Here is a 25,019-nt window from a genome sequence, read left to right on the forward strand (position 1 = left end):
TCACATACATTACAGTTGCATCATGCAGAGATCTTACCTCAATAAGTTGGGGGCCCAAACGATGGCCAAATTCTTCGTATGCATGTTTGTTACATAGCTGAAGGTTGCTAAGTGTGAAAGATGCCTCATAAGAAATTCAAGAGTCCTACAAGAGAAGCATAAATATTGAATGTTTAAACTACAGATGCATTAAAATCAGACGCCAAGTAAAATTAGCATAATGGATTAGATTCAGAATCACACTCATTTAAGTGAACAATGTTGTAATAACAGCCTCTATTTTCCTCAGTCATAACCTACTTGGACTGCATTAGTAATATAAATAGTATGCTTAATGCAGTAGATTGATAAAAAGGCTGTTACGTATGAAAAATATCGCTGTTGAAAAGAGAACTGCAAGTCTTCTAGCAACCAGCAGAGGGCACTGTGGTCATTTACAAACCTATAATGCGGAGGCGGCAGCTGCTGAATGACATCATGTATTTTGACCAGCCTCTCCTCGTCAGTGGCTGCTGACACAGCCTCCTAAAAAGGAGAAGAGCGGGTGTAAATCAGGGTCACTGCATCTAGAGCAGCTCTAACCAACAAAAACACTCTCAAACCCAGGTTCACACTATACTGCTGAGTGGACAAAAGCACATGGTCAATCGCATTTCCTGGGCATTATAGTTTCACTGCTTCCATAGCAACCTGAAAACATTGATGCACTCTTTACTCTAGCCGTTTTCATTTGCAGCGACTTATCTCCAGATGCTGTAAATGTCACTGCTTTGTTTAGCATGCAGATTAACTCCTTGTGAAGCAGGGCTCTTAAGAGACAAGCAATTCATTTTGTATACTCATTAAAAGCAATCAATAGAACGAATAGCCTCAAGCCTTCAATGACTCCTGCGCTGTTTTGCCAGTCTCAGATAAGAGACCCACGCATATTATCACACCAAGAACTAAAAAGGTTTTGATATCAGTATAAGTATGGGCTGCTTGTTCTAATATAATAGGTACGCTCAGCTGGAGCTATTTGTATGACAAAGAGTGTGTGAGTTTGAGAAAAGACTCTTTAAAGGCCTGTCGTTCTGGGATAAACGCTTACCGAGAATTTTTCATACAGCTGGTAGGTGAGAAGTGGGTTGGGAAGCTCTCGAAAGTAAAGCTTGCACAGGGAGCCCACGCAGTGTATGTCTTGAATGTAAACATCTTTTGTCAGATCTGGGATCTGTTCAGAGTCAAATTCATGCCTAAAGTGAGAAAGAAAGAACGTGTTTTAGGCTTGATACAGTATCGTAGACAATTTGGTGTGCCTTAAACCTAAATTGAAGTAAATTCTGATTAAATAACATTAGCTTTGAATATCAACATTTGAAGGAATTGACAACAAATATCGGTTTCCAATGGTCGGTGCCGATGAAGAAGTTAATTCTTTTATTTAGCAAGGATGCATTAAACTGATCAAAGTCACAGTAAATACATTTATAATGTTACAAATAAATGCTATTCTTTTGAACTTCCTATTCATCAAAGAATCCTGAAGAAAATGTCAAAGCTTCCACAAAAATATTAAGCAGAACATGTTTTCAACAATAAAATAGGAAATGTTTGATTGAGTGCCAAATCAGCATATTAGAATGATTTCTTAAGGATCAAGTGACAATGAATCAATTGCTGCATTTTAACATGAAAAATGGAAAACAATTATTTTAAATTGCAATAATGATAATAATTCGCAATAGTACTGTTTTTACTGTAGTTTTGATCAAATTAATGCAGCCTTGGAGAGTATTAGAAATTTCTTTCAAAAACTTAAAAAAGAAGAAAAAAAAAAACAGAAAAAAAAAGGAAATCAGAACGAACCACAGACTGGAACGACAGTGTAATATTTAACAATTTACACAAGTAAAAAATAAAATTGCTAAAAATATTTATTATAGCTTTATAGTTTTAAATTTATCCACTGACAAAACTACATGTAGGAACTCAAGGGGGAGAGAAAACTTGTTAATCGGCCAAGCAAACAAGTCAACTTGTCCTGGACCCAGTAATAAACCCCCATCTAATCACTCTGGTGTACTCATTTCCTCCTGTATTCAAGAATACAAACATTCCCATTATGAAATGTAATTAGCAGCAGCTTAATATTCAGCCACTGCATTCAGAGATTCTCAAGCGGTATGATAAATCCCTATCTCTGCTACTTGCAATTAGGGGAGTGTGTTTATGTCCTACCGCAGCTTCTGAATGTTGGAGGCAATCCCAGAGAGACGGTACATTCCATCAACCACTCCATGCTTCTCAATGAACTCAGTGCAGCTCTTGAGTACCTGGGGGACTAGAGGTTTAGACAAAATGTTACTGGAGCATCCTTTTTGGCACGTAAAGTGTGAGACTTGTCAAAATGCCAATGGAATAGAATGCCAGATTCTTTGTGCAGTAAATTTCAGATTTTGTAAGCTATAAATAACTTCAACAACTGCCGGAGACAAGCCTGATCATCAGATAACAAGTCCGTGCTCTCCTGTATGGCAGAGTTTATAGCTTCACATTTGCTCCAGTGGCATTAGACAAACTCCAGACCTCCACCTTGACCTTGCGATGTTTCACCCAGAGGAATCATAGTCACAGACAACCCTAAATGGCCTCTAGTCTTGACAAACTTTATCCGGCAGATGAGTGAGTCCAAGTCTCTCAGAGGCAGCTGTTCATCTACATTCCTGACATAGCTGTCTGAAGCACAAAATCCTCAAAAATGCAAGAAAGTTTTGTCTCTAAGCCATCTCAAAAATCATTCAATCAGCGCTTCACAATAAGGATGGCCTGTGGCCACTGTGAGTGTGTTTCAGGCCAGTTAAAGGAGCTGTCACTTGCCCTATAAGGCCAGTAATACATTCTTTATGTCTTCAAGCTAAAGCTTTTTAGCTGGGAAATATAGATAAATTGTCAAAACTGAGAATGATTCGTAACATTCTTGGAAGCATCGGTCAGAATAGTTTGAAAATGACAAACAAATCACAATCTTTTTTTTCCTGCAAAAGTGTTTATAATTTTACAACTATCATCGAGGTAAATTATAGCTGGATATTTTCCAGTTGTTTATGTAAAACCTAGTAATTTGCTGTAAAGACAACAATATAACAAATACAGAACCATTCAAATGTTTGGGGTCAGTAAGGTTTTTAAAGTTTTTGAAAAAAAGTCTCTTGAACCTACCAAGTTTGCAATTATTTCATAAACAAATAAGAGTAGAAATAGTACTATTGTAATACATTATTAAAATTTTAAATAACAGTTTGCTATTTTAATATCTGTTATCTGTGACCAGTCATAAGTAGCACGGGTATATTTGTAGCAATTGCAAACAATACATTGTATGGATCAAAATTATCGATTTTTCTTTTATGCCAAAAATCATTAAGTAAAGATCATGTTTAATACCAAAAAATATATTTTGTAAATTTCCTTCCATAAATATATCAAAAGTAAATTTTTGATTAGTAATATGCATTGCTAAGGACTTGATTTGGACAACTTTATTGGCAATTTTTTTGCACTCTCAGATTCCAGATTTTCAAATAGTTGTATCTCGGCCAAATATGGTCCTATAAACCATACATCATGGAGCACAAAAGCAGTGTTAAGTCGCTGGGGTGTATTTGTAGCAATAGCCAACAATACATTGTATGGATCAAAATTATCGATTTTTCTTTTATGCCAAAAATCATTAAGTAAAGATCATGTTTAATACCAAAAAATATATTTTGTAAATTTCCTTCCATAAATATATCAAAAGTAAATTTTTGATTAGTAATATGCATTGCTAAGAACTTAACTTTATAATGCTTCATAACTTTAAATGCAATTTTCTCAATATTTAGATGGTTTTTTTTGCACCCTTAGATTCCAGATGTTCAAATAGTTATATCTCGGTAGTTGTATATCAATGGAAAGCTTATTTATTCAGCTTTCATATAATGTATAAATCTCAAATTAAAGTGCCCCTATTATGGGACTTGTTTTGTGACCTTTCATGCAGTGTGTAACACAGCTCTAAGTGAATGAAAACATCCTGCAAAGTTTTAAATCTGAAAGTGCACCGTGTATAAACTTAACTCTCTCAAAAGAAAGAGTTGACTCTGAATCATTGAAACGAGTCGTTTTTAAAACTAATTCCAAGCCGTTTCATGTTGATGTCAACATGAAACATTAGCATATTGCCCGCCCACTTGGTCTTTAAGCATTGGTCTGAATGAAAATGCTAATTCATTCTTTGCCACTAGGTGCCACTTTTGGAGCGGTAATAATAGCGGTTTCCCCGGTAACGCTGTACACAAAGCAGCACTGCACTCACAAATGCTGCTTTATCAGGCATTACAGGCATGATGCAATAAAACCGGACCAATCACCACAGATTAGCATCACGCAAAGGAGGGGTTTGGAAAAATGAATCATTGAGCGAATCGGCTGGGAGTCGTTGAGCAAGTAAGGTAAAAATAAATGCATATTATAAGACAATGAAAGTGTTTTTTGACCTTACATGCATGTCAACCTGTTGTTGCAGACTCCCAAAAACAAAATATGAACCTTTCATTACCCATAATAGGGGCACTTTTAAAAAATGTACCCACATGACTGATTTTGTGGTCCAGGGTCACAAAAATTCAATATGCTCCTGTGATGGCAAAGCTGAATTTTCAGTAGCCATTACTCCAGTCTTCAGTGTCACATTTCTTATTATAGATGTTGAAAATAGTTGTGGTGCTTAATATTTTTTTTTCTTTCAGTTTTGGTTAAAAGTTCAAAAGCACAGAATTTATTATAATATTGAAATATTCAATATTATTCAATAACTGTTTACAATATAAATGTCTTTAGTCTCACTTCTGATTCAATTTAATACATCCTGGATGACTAAAAGGATTATTTTCTTAAAATCTTAATGACCCTCTACTTTTTTTGTAGTTATTTTTATGCCTTTTTATTCATATAGGACAGTAGAGAGACAACAGGAAATTACTGGGAGGAGAGAGGGGAGCGGGATCGGCAAAAGATCTCGAGACAGGAATCAAACTCGGGTCGCCGTGAGCGCAGTTGCGCTATATGTCGACGCACTAACCACGAGGCTATTGGCGCCGATATGACCCTCCACTTTTGAATGGAAGTATTTTTTTGCCAAAAAAAAAAAAAAAAAAGAGGCAGTGGAGCCAATGGAAACATCAACAGAGCAACAATAAAACTACTGGCTCAATCATCAACAGAGCAACAATAAAACTACTGGCTCAATTTGGTCAGCAGAACCTTTTTGAGCCCTTTCAATACTTTGAAAAATACAGCAAATTACTTCAGAGGCCAAAATCCTTATGGCACCAACTGAGAAAGAGAAAAACTGGATTAATGCATTTTGTTCCCAGCGAAATACTGTCCAAGAGTATAATAAGTGCATTGCAGGGAGGTCTGCAGAGCTTTATGTTAATATGACTGAGCCATACTAATGACTGTCTACTTGAACAAAGTGTTTAGCCATGTCGTCTCACGTTCCTCTGAGATCAGAGTGTCTGAAACGGAGAGTACACATTCTGCCATTACCCGTTTTACAAACACATTAAAGCTGAGTGGGCTCATGGGTGGGAGAGGACAGTGAAGGGAGCGGAAGGTTCAGATCTAGGTAGTAAACCTAAACTTTATCATCTATCTAACCAACTACAATAGATGACCTTTTGTAGAAAGACATTTTTAAAGAATACCAGGAATTTCTGCTTTGAGGATACTTGCTCCTGAGGAAAAGAATGTCCATTCTGAAACATTTAATAAAAGCAATGGGGTTTTTTTCCCCCTCCTTCTAAATGTAATGGTCGAGCAGTCGTATCAAGTTGCGTGGATCCCCTTTGAAAAGGACAAGGCTTAGATTTTAAGGGCAGGCAATGGGTCAGGGAGGATTTGAAGTCAAACAAATGGAGCAAATGATGAAGGCTGCCAGGGAGCTTTGATTCAATGGGGAAGAAATCTCCAGACACGGCCCCCTAACCATTCCTCCTGACCTTTAGACCGCTTTAAGCCAATCAGATGCCATGACAACCTATGCAGCCAGATCCAACGGTGATTCTAGAGGAGGGGGGGTTAGCTATGCTTTCCAGCCCACCCACACTGTGTCACATTAGTGTCAAGCACTGTCTGGAGCATGAGCGTAAGTTTGAGTAGGACCAGAAGGGGGCAAAGCTCACCGTCATGGCCGGAGTTGAGGAGATGTTCTCCTAGGTCACAGCCAAACACCCTCTCCCTGAGGATACCTCTTTGCTTCAGCTTCTGCTTGGTCGGCCTGGACTTCATGAATGTGCGCAGAAAAGTGATCAGTTTCCCGTGTTTCTTGGACACTGGAAGATAAAAAATAAAGACATACAAATTTATATAATATTTTCACATCAGGGAAAACTGCACTGTGAATCACAAGCAGCGCAACAACAAATGACCCCAAGAAAATCCGGTTTACCAACAGGCCAGTGCCAGCCACATCATATCAGTGAACCAAGATCTTATGAAATAAAAAAGCAAAGGCACTTGGTTGTGTAAGAATAATGGGTTTAGGCATTAACCCTGTTCCTTTACTGAAGGAATTTCCCAAATCGTCCATTGGAAGTGTTGCTTAAATAACCTAGATCATAAAGGGCTGTTTCGTCAGCCAAGCAGAATTATTAATTCACCAAATTCCTCTGAGGGAAGTACATCCTCCATCTTTGGGTGTTTGTTCTACTTTTGGTAGAGCAAAATCAAACCACTTTATTCTCTGTGGATCAATGCAACTGTTACAGAGGCAATTACAGTAGCATATAAATCAACTATGAATGACTTTACAAGTTTAATCTAATCTCAGCATTGGAAGAAGAAAGCCTGAAGATGAGTGGCTGACATACAACATCTGTGAAAGTCTTCATGAAAGTAATAAATGTTTCCTTTCATTTCATTTTTGAAGGAGGCCAAGCAGGAAGGACGTCTCAAGCTGTTTGGTCTCCGGAGCAGCTTGCGTTGTTATTACACCCTGACACTAACCACCATGCCCAAAAAAATAAATTTAAATAAATGTAAAAAATCAGCAGCCTGACCTAGAATTTGCATGAGAGACTCTTGGACGGTTCAGAGGAAAAGTATCAAGAGAGAAATTCCAAGGATTTGATGGGAATACACAAACGCACCAAAATAATTCCACTGAATTTGCTAGAAAACCCTGAGACCTAATTGCTCATTTAACTTGGATTGTTCTGATGTTCCTCATAAAATACTAGCAAGCTTAAATATTACAAACCAAATAACTGTTTGCATAATGAAGCTATATGAATCAGCAAACAATCTATTGCCGGAAACAATTTCAGAGCTATTAGAAATGCAGCTGGGATTCCTGAAAACCACAAACTGGTCCATCTGTGTTTATGTTTGTGGGCACATGTGGTGGATTTAGCAGGAGACGGAGTAAAAATAATTAGCAAAATTGCAAATATTACACTATTGTTTAACAGTTTAACTCCCTGGTGATTTTAAGGATGTGTGATTCTTTGCATGCTGAAACCACAGTGGACGTGGCAAGGGGACATCTGCCAGCTGTGATCTCATCTGTTCCTTTGTGTCTTTACCTTTTAAAAAGGCACATTACTCACAATTTTTCATCATAAAAGTTATCAAAATTTTTCCAACAAGCGGTTGCAGCTGGTCTCGATGCAATTAATCCTCTCATATCCAGTCGAGGTTAATAATAAAAAGAGCCATTGTAGGAATTTCCTGTTCTACTTTTCAAGAGCCAATAAAGTAACTGGCACACATTTCACAGAACCTCTTATTTTAAACTCCACAACAAACCAAACACCGGGCATGTGCTGAACTTCACAGAAGCGGCAAGAAGACTGTGTGTGATACTGAAGAACGAGTGTTTCCTCCAGGCTGCACTTTACCTCCGCTGAGGAGACACTGATGACGTTACAGCGCAACGTGACTGAAACATTATACGTTTTTCTTTTTTTCCCTCCAAATCGACACTCAGAACGTGAGTTCCGATGACTTGCTAAAAATGAATTTTTAAGAAAACACAAATATGACTTTACTACACACATCAGCACATACAAAATCTACAGAGAAAGGTGATTAGAAAACAAAAGACAAAATGCATTTATCGCAAATTAACAGTGCGCACACATTTAAAATGCTATTGTTTTCAGCACTACAAATGAATAAACCACACACAAATCTGCCAATAGAAAGCACTTCAGTCGAATCTACAAGTCTGAGATAGTTTAGCAATTTTATTAGCACTAAAACTGCAACTTCATAACTTACCTCAATGTGAAATACTTGAGTATTCTAAAGTTTGCCAGGCTGCAGCTGAGGTAGAGAGCTCAAGACACGACGGTGAAGGATCATCACAGACCGCACTCTCTCTCTCTCACTCTCCCTGCCAGCCGGTAAAAGCTAATAGTCAGCATGCATTCTTTCCTCTTTGCTTTTTCCCTCCTCTCTTTCCTCTCAGGATTTGTCCAGCCCCTAATATCAACTTTCAACAGCGCTGGCTTCTAACTGCAGAGATCGGGGCGTGAGCAGCCAGGCAACCCAAAGAGCGACAGTTTCAGCCTGCAGGCTGTTGCATTTATCAGATATCCACTATCGAGTGATGAATGTGCTTTGAAAGACAATGGCAATACAACACAGCTGTCTCCTGTGATGTTCTATTTAGGCTACAGCTTAAATACGACTTAGTAAAACTACAACAAATCAAGAAGCCAGACAAACATAAATATAACTCATTCGACTACACCACCAGGGCAACAACAATGCACTCTTTCTAAAGAAATCCATTCTTAGCCAAGCCCATGTTCCATTCAGCTTTTACAACCCAGACTGACATGGTACAGCCATAAGGAACTGACAAAGACAAGCTTGTCTGCACTCTAAAGCAACAGGTTTGTGGCCAAACTGTCAAACAACACACAGATACGTGTTTTGCAAGGTAACGCTGGTGTTAAATGGACAATAAAAGTAAAAACATTTATAAATAAAAAGTTGCAACTTTAGAAATGTCTTTACTGTCACTTTTGAACATTAATGCATCGTTGTTAAATTACAGTATTAATCATACTGACCCCAAACTTTCTAAAGGTAGTGTCTATACATAATGATACTACTACTACTACTACTAATAAAACAAAAACACTAAAACCATTATGAGAGTTAGTAGGAATGTGCACGAGTACAACAAACACCAATAAACTTGTTTCCCAACCCAACAGCTAACAGAAGTTCACATAAAAGTCTCTGCTTTCAGAACAGACCAGTAAGGAAGTACACAATCCCCTGTAGGACAAACGGACACATATTGCTATGTAAACCTAATACAGTTTGTCTCTCATTCTCTCACAGTTCCTTCCAGCTGTCTTGGCTTGTTCACAGAGGCAGCTGCCCTTTACTCCACTGAGAGGAAGACATTGTTGCCCCACAAGGAAGTTAGGAAGTGAGAGGGAGCTAAGGGAGCTACATCTGGAGCAGCACCTGCTACAGCTGAGAATAAGGGAATGAAATAAATGCAATTTAGTCTGTGAACATCAAAGAACAAGAAATTATTATACTTCAGGCATTTTCATAACATACAATATGTCCGATTAATGCTTGAAAACCTTGGTAAATAAAATATTACAGTAACCTTTATCACTGTTACACCACCTGCATGATAGGACATTATGTGGTTAACCATTTACATGGGGAATTTGCTTAATGAGGTGAATGATTCATAAGGTATTTTGTGTCATCTGATAGGCGCTTGCTGCTTGGCTAAAGCTCTGCAGGGGAGCAGAGAGGTATGTTGTAGCCTATTTGAGCTTGTACAAAGGCAGTACACAAGAATGTGTTTGAGTCACCATGGAGAGACTGTAGTTCATATTGTCAGTGAACAAAGATGGGATTATTTTATAGCCTTTCCTAAACAGGGTCATGTAAATCAGCCCAGGAGTGTGTTGCAAAATAACTTGACAATAGGGCTTTCTGGTGCACTTTAAAGAGCGGTGGAACGGTGCCATAAACTGACGTCACAAGCTTCATTTCAAATACAGACACATTAAGTGTTGACACAGTCAAAGAAGTAGAGACGCAATGATATTAATACAATTATCAGTATTGACTAGAATTTATGTTATGGATGACAAGCAATAAATAACAGACAATAAAATCCTATTCTATTTTCTCTACATAAATTACAAATTAAACACTAAAAACTAAAATCAATCAATTTAAATGATTCATGATTTTAGACATTATAGTGCACAGTATGAAAATTGATTTTTATTATTACATTTTGATTAATAACATTAATTTTAGATCAATTTTAAGTGCCTGTTTATTGATGGCAAAGATCATCTAAATGTAACGATAGGGATAAGGAGTATGCACAGTGAAATATACAACATTGGCCAATATTTCCATATTATGGCTGATAACTGATAAATGGCATTAAAATTCCATACTTAAATAAAAAACCTTCTTATAAATTAATCAAATTAGCATTTAATGACGGCAAAGGTAATCTAAACGTAAAAATAGTGGAAAAGAAGCATGAACAATTAAATATTGTTCAACAGCCGATATAGTCACTACACATCATGCATCTCTACAAAAAGAGACAATTCGGCAGTATTACAGTAAAATAATATGCAAAAACATTGTTAAACAGTAACATGCATTCAAATGCAGGTCAAAAGAGAGAGAAAGTGCTATCAGGGTAAATCTGTAAGACAAGGGTCAAAGTCACATACTAGAGACACCAGAAGAGTGTTAAGTGAAAAACAAGACTATATTTGTTGTGCTTGCATCAAATCTTCATATAGTTAACACGTGGTGTTAGGAAAGACCAGTGAAACTACATTCTAAAGGTACAGAGTGCCAGTTGTGTTCAGAGCACCCGTGAGCAGCAGGCGACTGTGCGGAGATGCACAGGAGAGTTCAGGGTTAGTCCGTGTTAGACGTAGTACATGGATAAACGGTTTGGTCTACCTGAGCTCAGCCTGTAGGGGTTTAATGGGTCGGGTGCCCATGCACTGTCCTGCTTTACACTCTCCATCTCCAAATCTGCATACCGGGAGGAGATAAGGGGAGAGGGAGGGAGGGACCCAGTTAGAGAACATGAGAACAACAGCTGCACATGCAGCTCTATTAGCTTAGAAGTCTTTCAGGAGAGTTTCCCCCCTCACTCCACATTTCCTGGCCATTGGGAAAGTTTCACAACAGTTCTGAAGCTGCTATAAATGATAATAAACAAGACGGTGCAGTAAAATGCATGTGAAGACAAACACTAGACTAACATGGATAAGAGTGCTCTAAACTGCAATGCAAGAGAAATACTGCCAAAGGACAACTTATGCATGCAGGGAGAAAGTGTGATAAAAATTATAGTGAGAAAATGTATGTGTGTGTGTGTGTGTGTGTGTGTGTGTGTGTGTGTATGCGTGTTCGTGTGAAAAAAAGAGAGCAGGAGATGGAGGGCGTGTGACTAACACAAAAATGAAATGATCAGCATTTTCTTTGCCTTATGTCTTTCCAAACCGGTATGCTAACCAGTCTCTTTCCAGCTCACACAATACAAAAAAAAAAAAAAAAAATATATATACAAAAGAAGATAACCAAAAATAAAATAAAGGAAATAAAAAATAAAAATACTACAAAAAATAATACAATAAAATAAAAAAAATATCCATGCTCCATGGAGAAAAAAGTAATATGAGTTTGGAACAACATAAAGGTGAACACATGTTGACATATTATTTATTTCTGAGTGAACTAGCCCTTTAAGGCAAAAAGAGAGGCGTTGGGGAGAGTATACCAGCACGCACAGGGTGGGAACAGACTCCAGGAGGCCGGCCGCAGACCAGAGCAGGGGGACGCTGAGGGAGCAGTGGAGGAAGCATGGTCAAAGAACACATCACACATGCATGCAAACTGCAAAGCAATGCAACATACATTCCAAATACAGTGTCAGAGTCAGTACATGTACAAGCAATGAAAAATATTATAAACCCCAGCAAAAAGCTTCGGCATAGTCAAAGCTAATAATGTACCTAATTTGTTTCTTGCATTGGCCTTAATAATGAAACGGTAAAAAGCATTGCTGTAATTACGCCCAAGAGCCCCAGGGCTCTTTTTATGGGCTGATTACGCTGTGCTGTGCCACATCATTGCACCTCTGCAATGTTATTACTCCTACAAGACAATGTGTACCACAGAGCCCTACCACCCACCCACTGCAAGCCAGCATTCTGATTGGTCCGATGAGTCATGATGATGATAAAAATGATTCACCCCTCTGCGGATGCCAATAAGCATTGATTTGATACACAAAATGGCTAAAACCAAACAGAAACGGCTGCAGGTGATGGATAAGTCTCCGGACGGCTTGGCAGGCCTGTCAGTCCAAGTTATGATGTAAACTGACCTCTCTTAAAGCAGTCCGCATGGTCCACAGTCACTCCAAATATGACTAAATGTATTGCTCATGTTATGATTGTGAAAGCTAGCAACAGTCCATTTGAGATTCTATTAATCAAGTTGTTTCTTTTGACGTTTTAGTGCTCGGCCAGTGAGATATTCTGTAAATAGAGGGAATAAATCGTACCATTCTGTGCCACAGTGTGTGATGTACATTAAAGGCACATACACACTCTCCAACAAACCATTAGGAGTGAAATGAGGGAAAGCAAACAACTGTGCAACACCGATTCAACTATGAATGTAATAAATGAAAAGGGTCAAAGGGTTCCTTCGTGAGGAGGGAGGGGAAAAAAAAAAAGAATGTAGACTGGGTGTGAACCACAAATTTCCCATGCAGTGTGTTGACGACGTGCTTCGAAATCTGAAAACCTTGCATGTCTCACACCCAAATTGTTGAAATCTGAAGTGACACTTTCTTAAAAAGCAGCTGTGCCCTTCCCAAGGACGACAGGCTCTAATACTTCAAATAGCAGCTTGTAGTCTTCTCTTCATGGAGGTTTGAAGATCTGTGATTCATGCAACAGGACCCAGAGTCTCCAGTCAGCACCTGTTCCAGTTCACTCAAATACACACACCACACAGACTCGATCCATGGCTGATTCAACACGTCACTTCTTATACACTTTGCTCCAATCCACTCTCTCTCGCTCTCCAATATGATTAATATCTCACTGCAACACGTGAGTAACAAGCTAGCCTTCCAAAACCTGCATCTTTTCAAAGGCCCAGCAGCCTCAGGAGAAATCTGAATGCGTATGAACAGCAAGTGTGACCTTGCGTTCAGTTTCCTGATGATGTTTGCTGGGTTGCTGTGGTTTATAATGCCCTGCAGTAGAAGTAAGCTGTTATGGGATGGTTAATACAGACATGTGCAGAGGAACTGATGAGCTGTCCCAGCAGGATTTGAGGTATGCGTGTGTGTTTTGTGGTACCTGGTTTTGGCATCGAGTTGGTAACAGACTGTGGGACCTTGTCGTTTATCAGCTCCACACACTCGCTGGGAAAGAAGCCAACCTGTGAAGAGCAGAGAAGGTTTAAAAAGCTTATTCTCTCTCTGGAGACAGACATGCCAACGCTCATCATATCACTCTGCATTCTGCACTTAGTCACATTCAGAAATTTGATCAATACAGTAAAATACAGTAAAAATAGCAGTAATTTCAATTAAGATTTTAATTTCCACTTTTCTATTTTAATGCATTTAAAAAATGTAATTTCTTTTTTGCGACAACAAAGCTACATTTTCAGCAGCTATTACTCTAGTTTTCAGAGATCAATCAAATATGCTGATCTGGTGCTCAAAAATATTTTGTATTATTATCAATGTTGAAAACAGTTGTGCTGCTTAATATTTTTGCAGAAATCATGATGCATTGTTTTATGCTTCTTTGATGAATAGAAAGTTCAAAAGAACAACACTTATTTGAAATAGAAATTTTATAAAATTCTAAATGTCTTCACTATCATTTGTGATTAATTTCATGTGTCCTTGCTTGAAAAATAATTAATTAAAAATAAAAGCATATTATAATTGAATTGTGCTGCATGTAAACTAAAGTTGGGATCAGTGCTATATTTGCTATATTGCCACTGAAAATACGTTAACTGATCTATTTGCATGATTGCAAATGCTTGCAATTTTCTGTTATACATTCCACATTGTTCTTGCTAATTATAATGATTTAATGCCAGGACAATGAGGGATGCCGGGGGTGGGGGGTTAAAAACCAAATACTTCATTGAGACATTCCAGTTTCATATCAAAGAAAAAAATCTCTGAAAACAATAGCATAAGGCTTATAAATTTCAAGGCCGCCTAACTTATAAACCTGCAGATAAAAGGACCTGAAAGAAGATTCAAAGTTCATCAGTCTCTCACGCACAAACATGAACAAACTAAAAGGACACACAGAGCCAAATGTACATGCTTGCCATATTTTACAACCTAAAGTTTGATTTTAATCAATCTATCACCTACTAACCAACTGCAGACTTATGAATCAAGTCCATGACAAAAGACAGGGTTTTCTGTATCATTTGAGCTTATCTAGCAGAAAACATTAACCATGTGTATTAGTATAACCTTGACTTTGTGACCAATCACAGACATTTTAGCAAAGCTCAGTCTCTTCTACACTAGAGCTTGATTACGACTCTTGACGACCCTGCTGACATCAGTGTGTGCTGATTCTCGTGGTGACAGTTGGCATTGCTGTGCACTCTTTTTCCATGCAGACAGATGCTGGCTACCTGACCCAGCTGTATGCTGCCAGAGCTCAGTGTCAGGCTGCCCCCCGATGGATCCAGCACACATCTGCCACCATGAACTCCCTACAAAGGCCCTAGCTGTGACTCACTGAAGATGCAGAAATGGCATAACGTGCCAAAGCACTAAATACCAACAGGGCCAAACAAAGACGGCAATGCTGGGCATATGCTCGTGGGGCAATAAGAGAGCACAGTTTGGCAGATTGGCAGAATGTTAAGTGACTCACCAGTGGGTCTCACCCATGTAGACGGGTGAACAATGAGCCAAACTCGTCTATTAAACTGGATTGGATTCTTTTACACATAGACTATATTTTACACTGCCAACTGAGTCATTTTGTTAGTCATATTCGGTAATATGAGAAATGACACAGCTTGTTTTTGACACTTTACTAGGTGGTGGCAAAGCATTTGAAAGAGCATTTGCCAAATGGATTAAGAAAAGCAATGCTTTTTTTTTATTTTTTAGAAAATGTAACAATTTAAAATGTTACTGTTACAATTAACTCAAATTTTTTTTACAATTTAAATGTCTATTTAAAGAATATGAAAAGTGATGTATTCATGTATAACATTTAACTGTCATTTTAAACATGAATCAATTTAATATTTGTCTGTGTTAATTTGAAAAAAGTTTTATTAATGCATTTAATGTTTTTTGCAAATTCAAAGTGTCTATTTTAAACATTTAAACAATCTCTTGTCTATTGTCGTATATAATCGTATATATATCTATGGTGTAGACAGTAGACTTGTGCCGGTATTCGGTAATGCGATATATCACGGTAATGAATATGCACGATATTGTTATCGTGGGCACTTCTAAATACCGTGAATAATTATATATAAAAAATTATTCAGAATTTTGAATGCATTTTAAGAATACTTTCCCCATCAACTGGTCAAAATGCACAACACCGCTGTATGCTGCGTGAAAGACGCGTGCGCACTCTGACGTAAACAAGCACGGACGAGAAGCACATGAATGAAAAATTCTTCTGAACATTCATTAAGTGAAAGTGAAAGTGACGTGACGTGGCCAAGTATGGTTACACATACTCGGAATTAGTGCTCTGCATTTATCCCATCCTAAGTGCACACACACAGCAGTGAACACACACACCGTGAGGTGATTTGAAATATCAACATTGGCTACCAGAAATCACTTACCCCACCTTTAATCGTCAGTTGCTCCAGGGGGACTCTACCTGCAATTTCTAAACTGCCACGTACACTTGAAATAGAGGGCTAAATCATGAGGAACAAACCTGGAAACCATGTTTTCCTCTCCACCAGGTGGTGTCCTCTTTGGGTGGCATGTCTATTACAGAAACAATATCCCCCACCTGAGAAAAAGAGAGGGAGAGAGAGAAATTAATCAAGACTCTTCACAAAATAATCATTATTAGTATGACAATCACACATCTTCAATACTGCATTAATCTGTCTTAATTTTTATCCCAGTCACCTCAAATGACAGCTCATCAGCTGCCTGGGCAATGTAGCGCTTGATCACATGGGCCGCTGCGATAGCTGGAACATTTATGGATGACTCCTCATGCACCAGCAAGTGATTCCCTTTGTTGTCAACCTGGAGAAAGAGATAAATATGACACCCCAGCTAATGGCAACATTGAATATGTGTTCAGTGAACATCCCTCATCCTCACTGATTATTCAAGTGAATAATCAGCTATCTCTGCACAAATGGTATCAAATCAGTACCTCCATCCATGTGAGGGCTGGCCCACAGTTGATCTTATTATCAGCAATTGCTGAGAGACGGGAGAGGTAAGCCATCAGCATCTGGGAAACTGCCTGTTGGGAGAAAGAGAGCGAGCGAGGGAGGGTAAAGCTAGTGTGACAACTTCCAAGGGGGTAATTCTATAAATACAGAGTACTTTTACAGGGAGGTTAAAAGCGCACATAAACCTGAGTTTGCATACTTTTTCATTAGAAAATGATAGGGTAGGTGCAGGGAATGCAGCTTTCCGTGTAGAAACTGTGTAGTTTCTCGACATAAAACATGCAGAATTAAAATCTACGCATATTTTGAGTACGCAACTCAGCTGCATTTGCATTTTTACACACTCTCAGAAACAATGCTAATCTCTTCAGTGAAATATGCCGTAAAAAGCTTGGTATACATTTATTTGTGGCATAGCAGTTATTGTTTTTTGGAGTGTATGTTTGGTGACTGTGGCTACTTTAAAAGGGCTCCATTTGCACGCTGAGATATAAAATTATTTGGATTATACTTCCACATGACTTGCATAAAATCTAATGTAGCAGAAGGAGGTGAGGTGGAGCTGTCTTATATTTATACTGCTCAAAAGATCAGTCTAATAAAAGAGCTCAACCACACATCTGTTTCTAAATCTTAAGGGGTCATATGATGCTTTTTTAAAGATCATTATTTTGTGTATTTGGTGTAACAGAATATGTTGACATGCTTTAATCAAAGAGAAAGGAAAACTTCAAATCGCATCATATGACCCCTTTAACTTCTATTTAAACCCTATTACATACAGATCAGTCTAAAAATACAGTAGTTATAATAAAAAATGTTCCTATTGGAAAATAGAGACAGGAGGGTGTCAGACTCAGCACATCAACAAAGAGCTTAACGTTAAAACCTGCGACTTAAAAAAAAAAAAGTAATTGTGTTACGGCACCAAGCCTACAGAAGCTCTGAAGAAACTGTGTTTTTGTGTGTGTGTGCTTTACACAAGATTTTTTAGGCAGAGAAAATTAAAGAGAGCATTTCTTAAATCTTAAATAGGTTTTCTCTGTTTGTGACTCTCCACATCCGAGTTTGGTCTGCAGAATTTGTTTTTAAATGCCATAATGCATCTCTGTGTATTAATCTGTAGTACTGTAAATACAGACAAGGAAGGTCAAAACAAAAGGACTCATTACTTAATCAAGGTTTCTATGTGTCTCTTTCAGAAAAGCTAAAATGAGTTGAAAACAACATTCAATATGTTAATGCACTTTGCTACAGAATAGTAAAAATATTAATGTTATTTAAATATTTCTCTTCAGTCACAGCATATCTGCATATGAAAAATATTGGAGGGCAATTGGCCAAATATAAACAATAACAATGTACACAACATGGCTAAATGTACACTATAATTCAAAAACTTGAGGTCAGTAAGATGTTTTTGAGAAGAAATTAATATTGTTATTCACCAGGTATGCATTAAAGCAATCAAACGTGACAGTAAAGACATTTACAAATTTACACAAGATTATTTCACAAAATATTTCAAATAACTGCTGTTTTTTTAACTAAGCTTTATAGTCATCACCACCTAATTAAAGGGTCTGATACCATAGTGTACAGGTGCATCTCAATAAATTAGAATGTCGTGGAAAAGTTCATTTATTTCAGTAATTCAACTCAAATTGTGAAATTCGTGTATTAAATAAATTCAATGCACACAGACTGAAGTAGTTTAAGCGACATTCTAATTTATTGAGATGCACCTGTATATATATTAGTGTAATGTAATATCATATGAAAGACAAGTGTTTTGGTGACTGATGGACAGCCAGTCAACGAGAGAAAAAAAGATATTAAATGGATATTAAAATGTGCCAATGAAATCCCATAAGAGTTTATTCATGATCCACCGAGCACTGATGGAATCTGTTCCAGCTGAACCTATCCCAAAATCCACCTTCCTGTCAATTCCTTTTCCAGACGTATGCTGGCAGACTCACCAAAATGTAAAACTAAGGCCAAAAGGGGCTGCAAAGGAAGCATAATTAGGTCAAAGAAGACCGAACAGACAGCTGTGAGAACTCTCATGCTCGATATGGCTTCATGCACCTCTAAAATCCAAGGGAACTCTGCTTGTGTTGACTATACTAGAAAACAACATGAAGAATGTAGGTAAACAGAAATTGAACAGCGTTCTTTAATGATACGGTCGCTTGCTTCAGTTATTTGCTATGTTTTGCTCGTGTGCTAATGAGGCTCATTTGTGTGAGACATCACACATTTAATGCATAGGCAAGCCTCATAATTAGTGTGTCATTTGAGGTGTTTGTTCCTATAAATCAGAACCAGTTAACCTTTTAAAATCATCTCAGAGCTTGTAATACCGAGCTCCTCTTTCAAGATTCAGATGCATCTTTACCAAGATCTCTCTACAAATAAAACTGCACAATCCAATAGGTGAAATATGACCTTGGAGCTCTTTTCTTGTTATGGGGAAGCTCAAAGCGCCTGATTACACACAAAAGCATCGTGGAAGCTTCCACTTAGCAGCTTGGAGAGTTCCATTACTGCAAAACATTATGGGCGGCATTATCAGCCACTCAAACTTCAAAGCAGATCAGTTTAGCTGTGAAAATATGGCACGGTTCAAGTATACTACTCTGTGAAACAAATGCTAGGTATGCCCAACACAGCAGGGAGAAGAGGTTTTTTTGAACACTACAGGGATATCCATCTGACGGTCTCTCAAGCAACGCCATTAGGTGCTGTTAACCAGCCTCACTGAGCACTCACTCATCACAGATGTCTAAAGCTCCTCTGAGAGGGGCATCTTTCAGGATAAGCACTGTGTATGGAAGCTCTGACCATTCTATGTTTACAGACAAGAGCCTAAAATGTCTCACTGGCCGCAGGGGAGTGCTAAAAGAGAAGTATTTGGGGTCTTACCTCTGCTCTCTCCCTCAGGCTGTCGAAACGGGGCAGCTCGGGGAGCTGGGAAAAGCGGCGGTCATAGATGCAGAGATGGAGATGCTTGTCCAGCACTCTGAAATCTTCATAGCTCCGCCTCACGATCCAGCTTCTTCCCTGTGGGGCAGTAAAAGAGGGCCGTAACTTGAAAAGGTAAACAAGCAAGTGTTAGAGAGTGTTGACGTTTGGTCTGCAGGGTAAATATGAGGGCTCAGTTCTTGGATAAACCTCATTTGGCCAGTGCAGCAACAGGATGACCACACACAACAGCCACTTCAGAGCAGCCACATTACAGCTGTGTGTGTTTAATCCTGGACAAAGCAGCATTCAAAGCATTGAGGAGAGGGACAGTAACCACACAGTTTTTTTTTTTTTTACAGTTACAGCTAGATTTGCATTCCCTGAAGGAAATGCTAATAATTTTAAATAGAAAATAGAGTCTAATGTTTGGGGAAAATAATATATGGAACCCAGTAGTTTGATAAAGGCGAATCCCAGTTCACTACGCATTCAGTGGGAGATTTCAAAACTGTATTATAAAACTTCCAGAAAATTATGAAGAAAAAACATTGCATCAGATGAAAGATATGTTTAGTGTTCACAAAACAACACTGGCTGAGCTTAAGCAGGCGAGCTCTGGATTTTATCAGCTAATATGAAACATATGATAAAAAAGTGTTGCATAAAAAGGAAGCCGTTACATCACAAATGTTTGGCGTCAGTAAGATAGTTTATTGCTTGTTTTTTTGAAAGAAATTCATACTTTTATTTAGCAAGGATGCATTAAATTGTTAAAAAGTAACATTAAAGTAATTTTTAATGTTACAAAATATTTTTATTACAAATAAATGCTGTTCTTTTAAACATTCTATTCATCAAAAAATCATTAAAAAAGAAGAAATGTTTCTTGAGCACCAATTAAGCATATTATAATGATTTCTGAAGGATCATGTGACACTGAAGACTGGAGTAATGATGCTGAAAATTCAGATTTGCCATCACAGGAATAAATTACATTTTAATATATATATATATTATATATATGTGTGTGTGAATAGAAAATAGTCATTTTAAATTCTAATATTTTACAATAGTACTGCTTTTACTGTATTTTTGATTAAATACATTAAGCATAAGAGACTTCTTTCGAACACATTTAAAAATCATACTGACCTCAAACTTTACATGACATACAGTACACTACCATTCAAAAGAACACGAATTCAATCTGTACAAGAGCATGCCTGAAAAGGGCTCAATCTACATAATTACACTACATTACGGTCTGACAGCAGGATGCATCAGCAGCTGTATAAAGCACCTGAGAATTCCCAAAAATTCAATCTGTACAAGAGCATGCCTGAAAAGGGCTCAATCTACATAATTACACTACATTACGGTCTGATAGCAGGATGCATCAGCAGCTGTATAAAGCACCTGAGAATTCCCAATTTGAAGATGTTAGTGAATATGAAACAGAATATGCTGATGGGATCCTATGGAGAAGAGTGTGGGAACAGACTGAGTGTGTTAACTTTCTCATCCCTGCCTCTCATGGTGGATTCCCTTTGCCCCAATGCTTTTGTGGCTGCCCTGTGTAAAGCATCAATCATCCTGACATTCCTGTGCAGCTTGACTAGGGCACACTGTGCACTGCTGCAGACCCACTGTTGACCAATCAGATCTCTTAATTAAACAACATACTGCAGCATATGTATGTTCCAAAAAAGGGTTTATATTTTATACACAGCAGAGACTGACATGATACTCATTGCTTGCATTCCAAATCAATTTTGAAAACAGTTTTATAGCTAGTAAAAATGTATCTGCCATTGGTGTGAAGATTAGACACAAAAATCAATTTTGGACCCTTGTATATGATAAGACCATAATGAATTAGCCTATATTCTTGCTAAATTTACATTGTATAGACTAGGGCTGCACGATTAATCGCATGCGATATTTAACGCGTGTGAAGATTAGACACAAAAATAAATTTTGGACCCTTGTATATGATAAGACCATAATGAATTAGCCTATATTCTTGCTAAATTTACATTGTATAGACCTATTATCCGCTCTAATGAACTCCAAATCAATTTATGCCACTACCCCTTTTAAAAACCTATCCATTTCTTCCTCTCTCTTCTGGAATATCTGCATTTTTCCCTTCATTTCTTCAGTCTCCAAGCCACAGACCCCATATTCACAGTAAATGGAAAACCTCAATGTCTTTGATTTGACCTAAAAACATCTCTCTGAATCAGGGCCAGGGAAAAAAAGACCTCAAAAAATGCTGGTGTACTAGCGCACGCATAGGGAAAACAAACACAGTTGTTCGGCCTTCCTGCTGCCAGTGCATTTCATATGGGACTGAGTAGTGCATTTGTTAGGAAAAACTGCAATGAGAGTGGAACTAAAGCACTTTTCCTGTGCATCTGATCCCTGTCCATTCAAACGGCTCCTGGCCAAATCTGCACCCTCAGACTCGTTAAAGTTTTTTTTTCTCCTTTATAAAAACACAGGAGCAGTGCTGTAGATTTGGACATCTCACACACCAGGATGGAATGAGGTTTCCACACACAAACCAAGACTTTAGATATTTTTCCACTGACTTTTCAACCAGAGCTGCCAGCGCTCAAATCAAGTGCACAAGCAGCAAGCTCCCTAAATTCTGCACTAAATTTAAAGGGACAGTTCATTTAATGAAAACAGTCCAGTTTCATTGTTGAGTGGATTATTGCTTATTTTTCTTGCTTTTGTAAAACAAGGACGGCTGAAAGTTTGTAGCAACCAACTACCAAAACCAAAACGTAGGAGGTCTACATCACAAATTTATAAGCAACAGCTCATAGTAGGGCTAAATTTACAGCTTTACTGGGGCGTCTCAAGTAGATATTTCATCTCTCCCTTTACTGTGAGAACCACACTCTTGCATTTGCAGATTGGTACTAGATTCTGCTAAACTTGTTTTCAGAAGTTTTTACAGTTTTAAACTTGGCAATCCAATGGGCGAGACACTGAAAAAATGGCAAGAAGCAATGAAACGCACAAAGACACCAATGTGTTTGTGCACAGACAAAAATTATTACACAAGATATTGTCTTACCTGACAGTAGATCTGAACCAAATACACAGGCTCTTTTGACTCCAGGCCATTCCGTGTCACTTCAGTCTGTTCATCTGCGAGGGTTAACTGTATAGAAAGAGAAGATGAAAGAAGGGATGAACAGAAAGAACAGTGCACTTTCTCGTTTTAGTGACAGCTGCAGGTTGCTGATGCTGAAAACACATAAGACATCTATCACATCCTGTTGCTATTATGAGAAGCTTTGGTGCAATCAGTGAATAAATAACTAGCAGTGACGTGTCTCTCTGTAGTCAGGTGCAGAGACGATTCCTCGGGTTAGAAGAGGTGTTAAATGATTTGTCACCAGCTGAGCATATTGCCTGCATATTATAGATCAGGGATGGGCAACTGGCAGCCCGCGGGCCGTATACAGCCTGTAGTGTCTTTTAGTACGGCCCGCTGGATCATATTAGACTCAGATGATCAATTTTAAAACATCTGAAAAGCAAGTCACGTAAAGATTGCTTTCAGTTTATGATGTTAATACTATCTCCAACCAGGAGAGGTCGCTATTTCCAGCCGCTCCCCTATTAATTTCAGCATAGGACGTGCACTCTAATGTAAACATTAATTAACATTAGCAAATAATAAATGAAAAACTGACCATGAAAACAGTATTTTCAAGTCAAGATGGTAAACAGATTATCTTTTTACCAAGTTCAAGGGGATACCCGTATGTTTGGAAATCTGTATTTTATTTAAATCACCATCACACCACTGCTCACAAACAACGGGGCCGCCAGAGTTGCATTTGCCTCAAATTTCAAAGGTAAAATTCATAGTCAACAAAAGCTTTTTGCCAAATGCATGACAGAAATGTTTGCACTGGACTATGTTCTTATTAGGGTTTCCGCGAGTCTTTAAAACGTCTTCAGGTAAATTGTGTAGTGATCGAGTACTCGAGTACTCAACCGTGACAGCGATGATCGATCATGTAAACGATGATCGAATTTTTCTTTTTTTTTTTCTTCTTTTCCCTGATTGGTTATAGCAGCACTTTGGGCGGCGCCCTGAGCTCTGATTGGTTAGCTTGCCACAGGATGCATCAAAAGACGTGAGAAGAGAGAATCATGGTCTCAAAGTCACGTAGTGATGTCTGGTTTCACTTTGAGAAGACCGATGAAAATACAGTTCAGTGCAAGCTGTGCAGCGCCAAGCTGTCACACAAATCTACAACAAGTACAATGCGCTATCATCTAACATTTGTACATAAAATGTCTGGCGATAACAGAGCGGCAACTCAGACGAGCATTGCATCATTTGCCGTAAGACCAAAATGCAAAGCAGGCAGAACCAAGAAGATGACACAGCTAATCGCTGAAATGGTGGTGAAAGATCTGCTCCCCATTAGTTTTGTCGACGGAGAAGGATTTAAAGATTTCATGCATTACGTTGAGCCCCGAGTATGACATTCCGTCACACAAAACAGTCACGGCAAGAATAGATGCTCTATATGAAAAGACTGCTTCTAATATTCTAAAACGCGTATGGAAAATAAAACTTAATAAACTTAACTTAAAACTTAACTAAATAACTTAAAAATAAAACTTAATTACAACTATTACACTTAATAACGTAGATGAAAATATAGCACAAATCTGCCATATACTAGCCAATGGCGATTCAATTGCCAAGGTGTCCCCGTTGAGGGTTGACTGTATAAAAACAGTTCGTGCTGCACTGTATAACATTTGACCATATTTAGTATTTACTTTTATTTGTTCCCCACAAAATATTGTTTTTTCACTAAACGTTTGGATTTCTAAAATTATTGTGCACTGATTTTTCTAGAATAACTTATATGCCGCCACAAATAGAGTGCAAGTCTGCGGGGAAACACTGCTTCTGTTATGAATATTATTCAATATTTTAATTTGAATGTCGGATTGAAATGAACGCTGTTATTAGAGTAGTTAATTGTTAGCATAAGCACGGCTAATGCTAGTATAATGAGCATTAGAATGAAGTTTCTTTATTAACTATTTTAATGTAGTTAGTTTTTATTCTTGGCTGAATAACTCTAGAAGGTTTTCAAAAGACCTTTAAAATTAAATATGTACACAGTTTGGATTAAATTAAAGTATAGTCAAATTTTTTAATTAGCACGTTTTTGCGTTTTGCTTTGGTACCGAGAACTAGGGTTGTAAATCGGAAGGTTCGTCACGATACGATACGATGTCGATTCTCATACCCAGCGGTACGATATTTGCCTATGCCTCAAAAAAAATTCTACGATACGATTAAGATTCGATTCGATACAGGAGTATATCGATCGATATATCGATATTATATATCTATTTTAAACAGCTCAGTCTAAAATACATTTTCAGGTACACTACAGAAATGTAATAATCAAATGTAAAATAACTGCATAGTCTTCACTGTATAAATTAAATATAGATTAATCATTTTTGATGTTACAAAGGTT

General features: G+C 37.9%; 1 protein-coding gene across 4 annotated transcripts in view; it reads right to left on the minus strand.

Annotated features, from left to right (window-relative positions):
- LOC107693525 (rho GTPase-activating protein 32-like) overlaps nt 1-25,019 on the minus strand; it is a 115,176-nt gene that overhangs the window by 8,902 nt on the left and 81,255 nt on the right. Inside the window, exons 6-18 of one of the 4 annotated variants that reach the window (XM_016492941.1) lie at nt 22,571-22,657; nt 19,441-19,578; nt 16,491-16,583; nt 16,235-16,357; nt 16,035-16,112; nt 13,431-13,512; nt 11,844-11,894; nt 11,008-11,082; nt 6,210-6,359; nt 2,221-2,323; nt 1,091-1,235; nt 443-525; nt 38-145 (exon numbers count right to left, since the gene is read on the minus strand). In XM_016492941.1, the coding sequence (XP_016348427.1) occupies nt 38-145; nt 443-525; nt 1,091-1,235; nt 2,221-2,323; nt 6,210-6,359; nt 11,008-11,082; nt 11,844-11,894; nt 13,431-13,512; nt 16,035-16,112; nt 16,235-16,357; nt 16,491-16,583; nt 19,441-19,578; nt 22,571-22,657 (1,316 nt within the window). Of the gene's footprint in view, nt 1-37; nt 146-442; nt 526-1,090; nt 1,236-2,220; nt 2,324-6,209; nt 6,360-8,322; nt 8,434-11,007; nt 11,083-11,843; nt 11,895-13,430; nt 13,513-16,034; nt 16,113-16,234; nt 16,358-16,490; nt 16,584-19,440; nt 19,579-22,570; nt 22,658-25,019 lie in introns of those variants that run through there. The other 3 variants (XM_016492942.1, XM_016492943.1, XM_016492944.1) reach the window with 3 other exon arrangements.

This window comes from Sinocyclocheilus anshuiensis, unplaced genomic scaffold (genome assembly GCF_001515605.1).
Source record: "Sinocyclocheilus anshuiensis isolate Anshui unplaced genomic scaffold, SAMN03320099.WGS_v1.1 scaffold1208, whole genome shotgun sequence".
NCBI lineage: Eukaryota > Metazoa > Chordata > Actinopteri > Cypriniformes > Cyprinidae > Sinocyclocheilus > Sinocyclocheilus anshuiensis.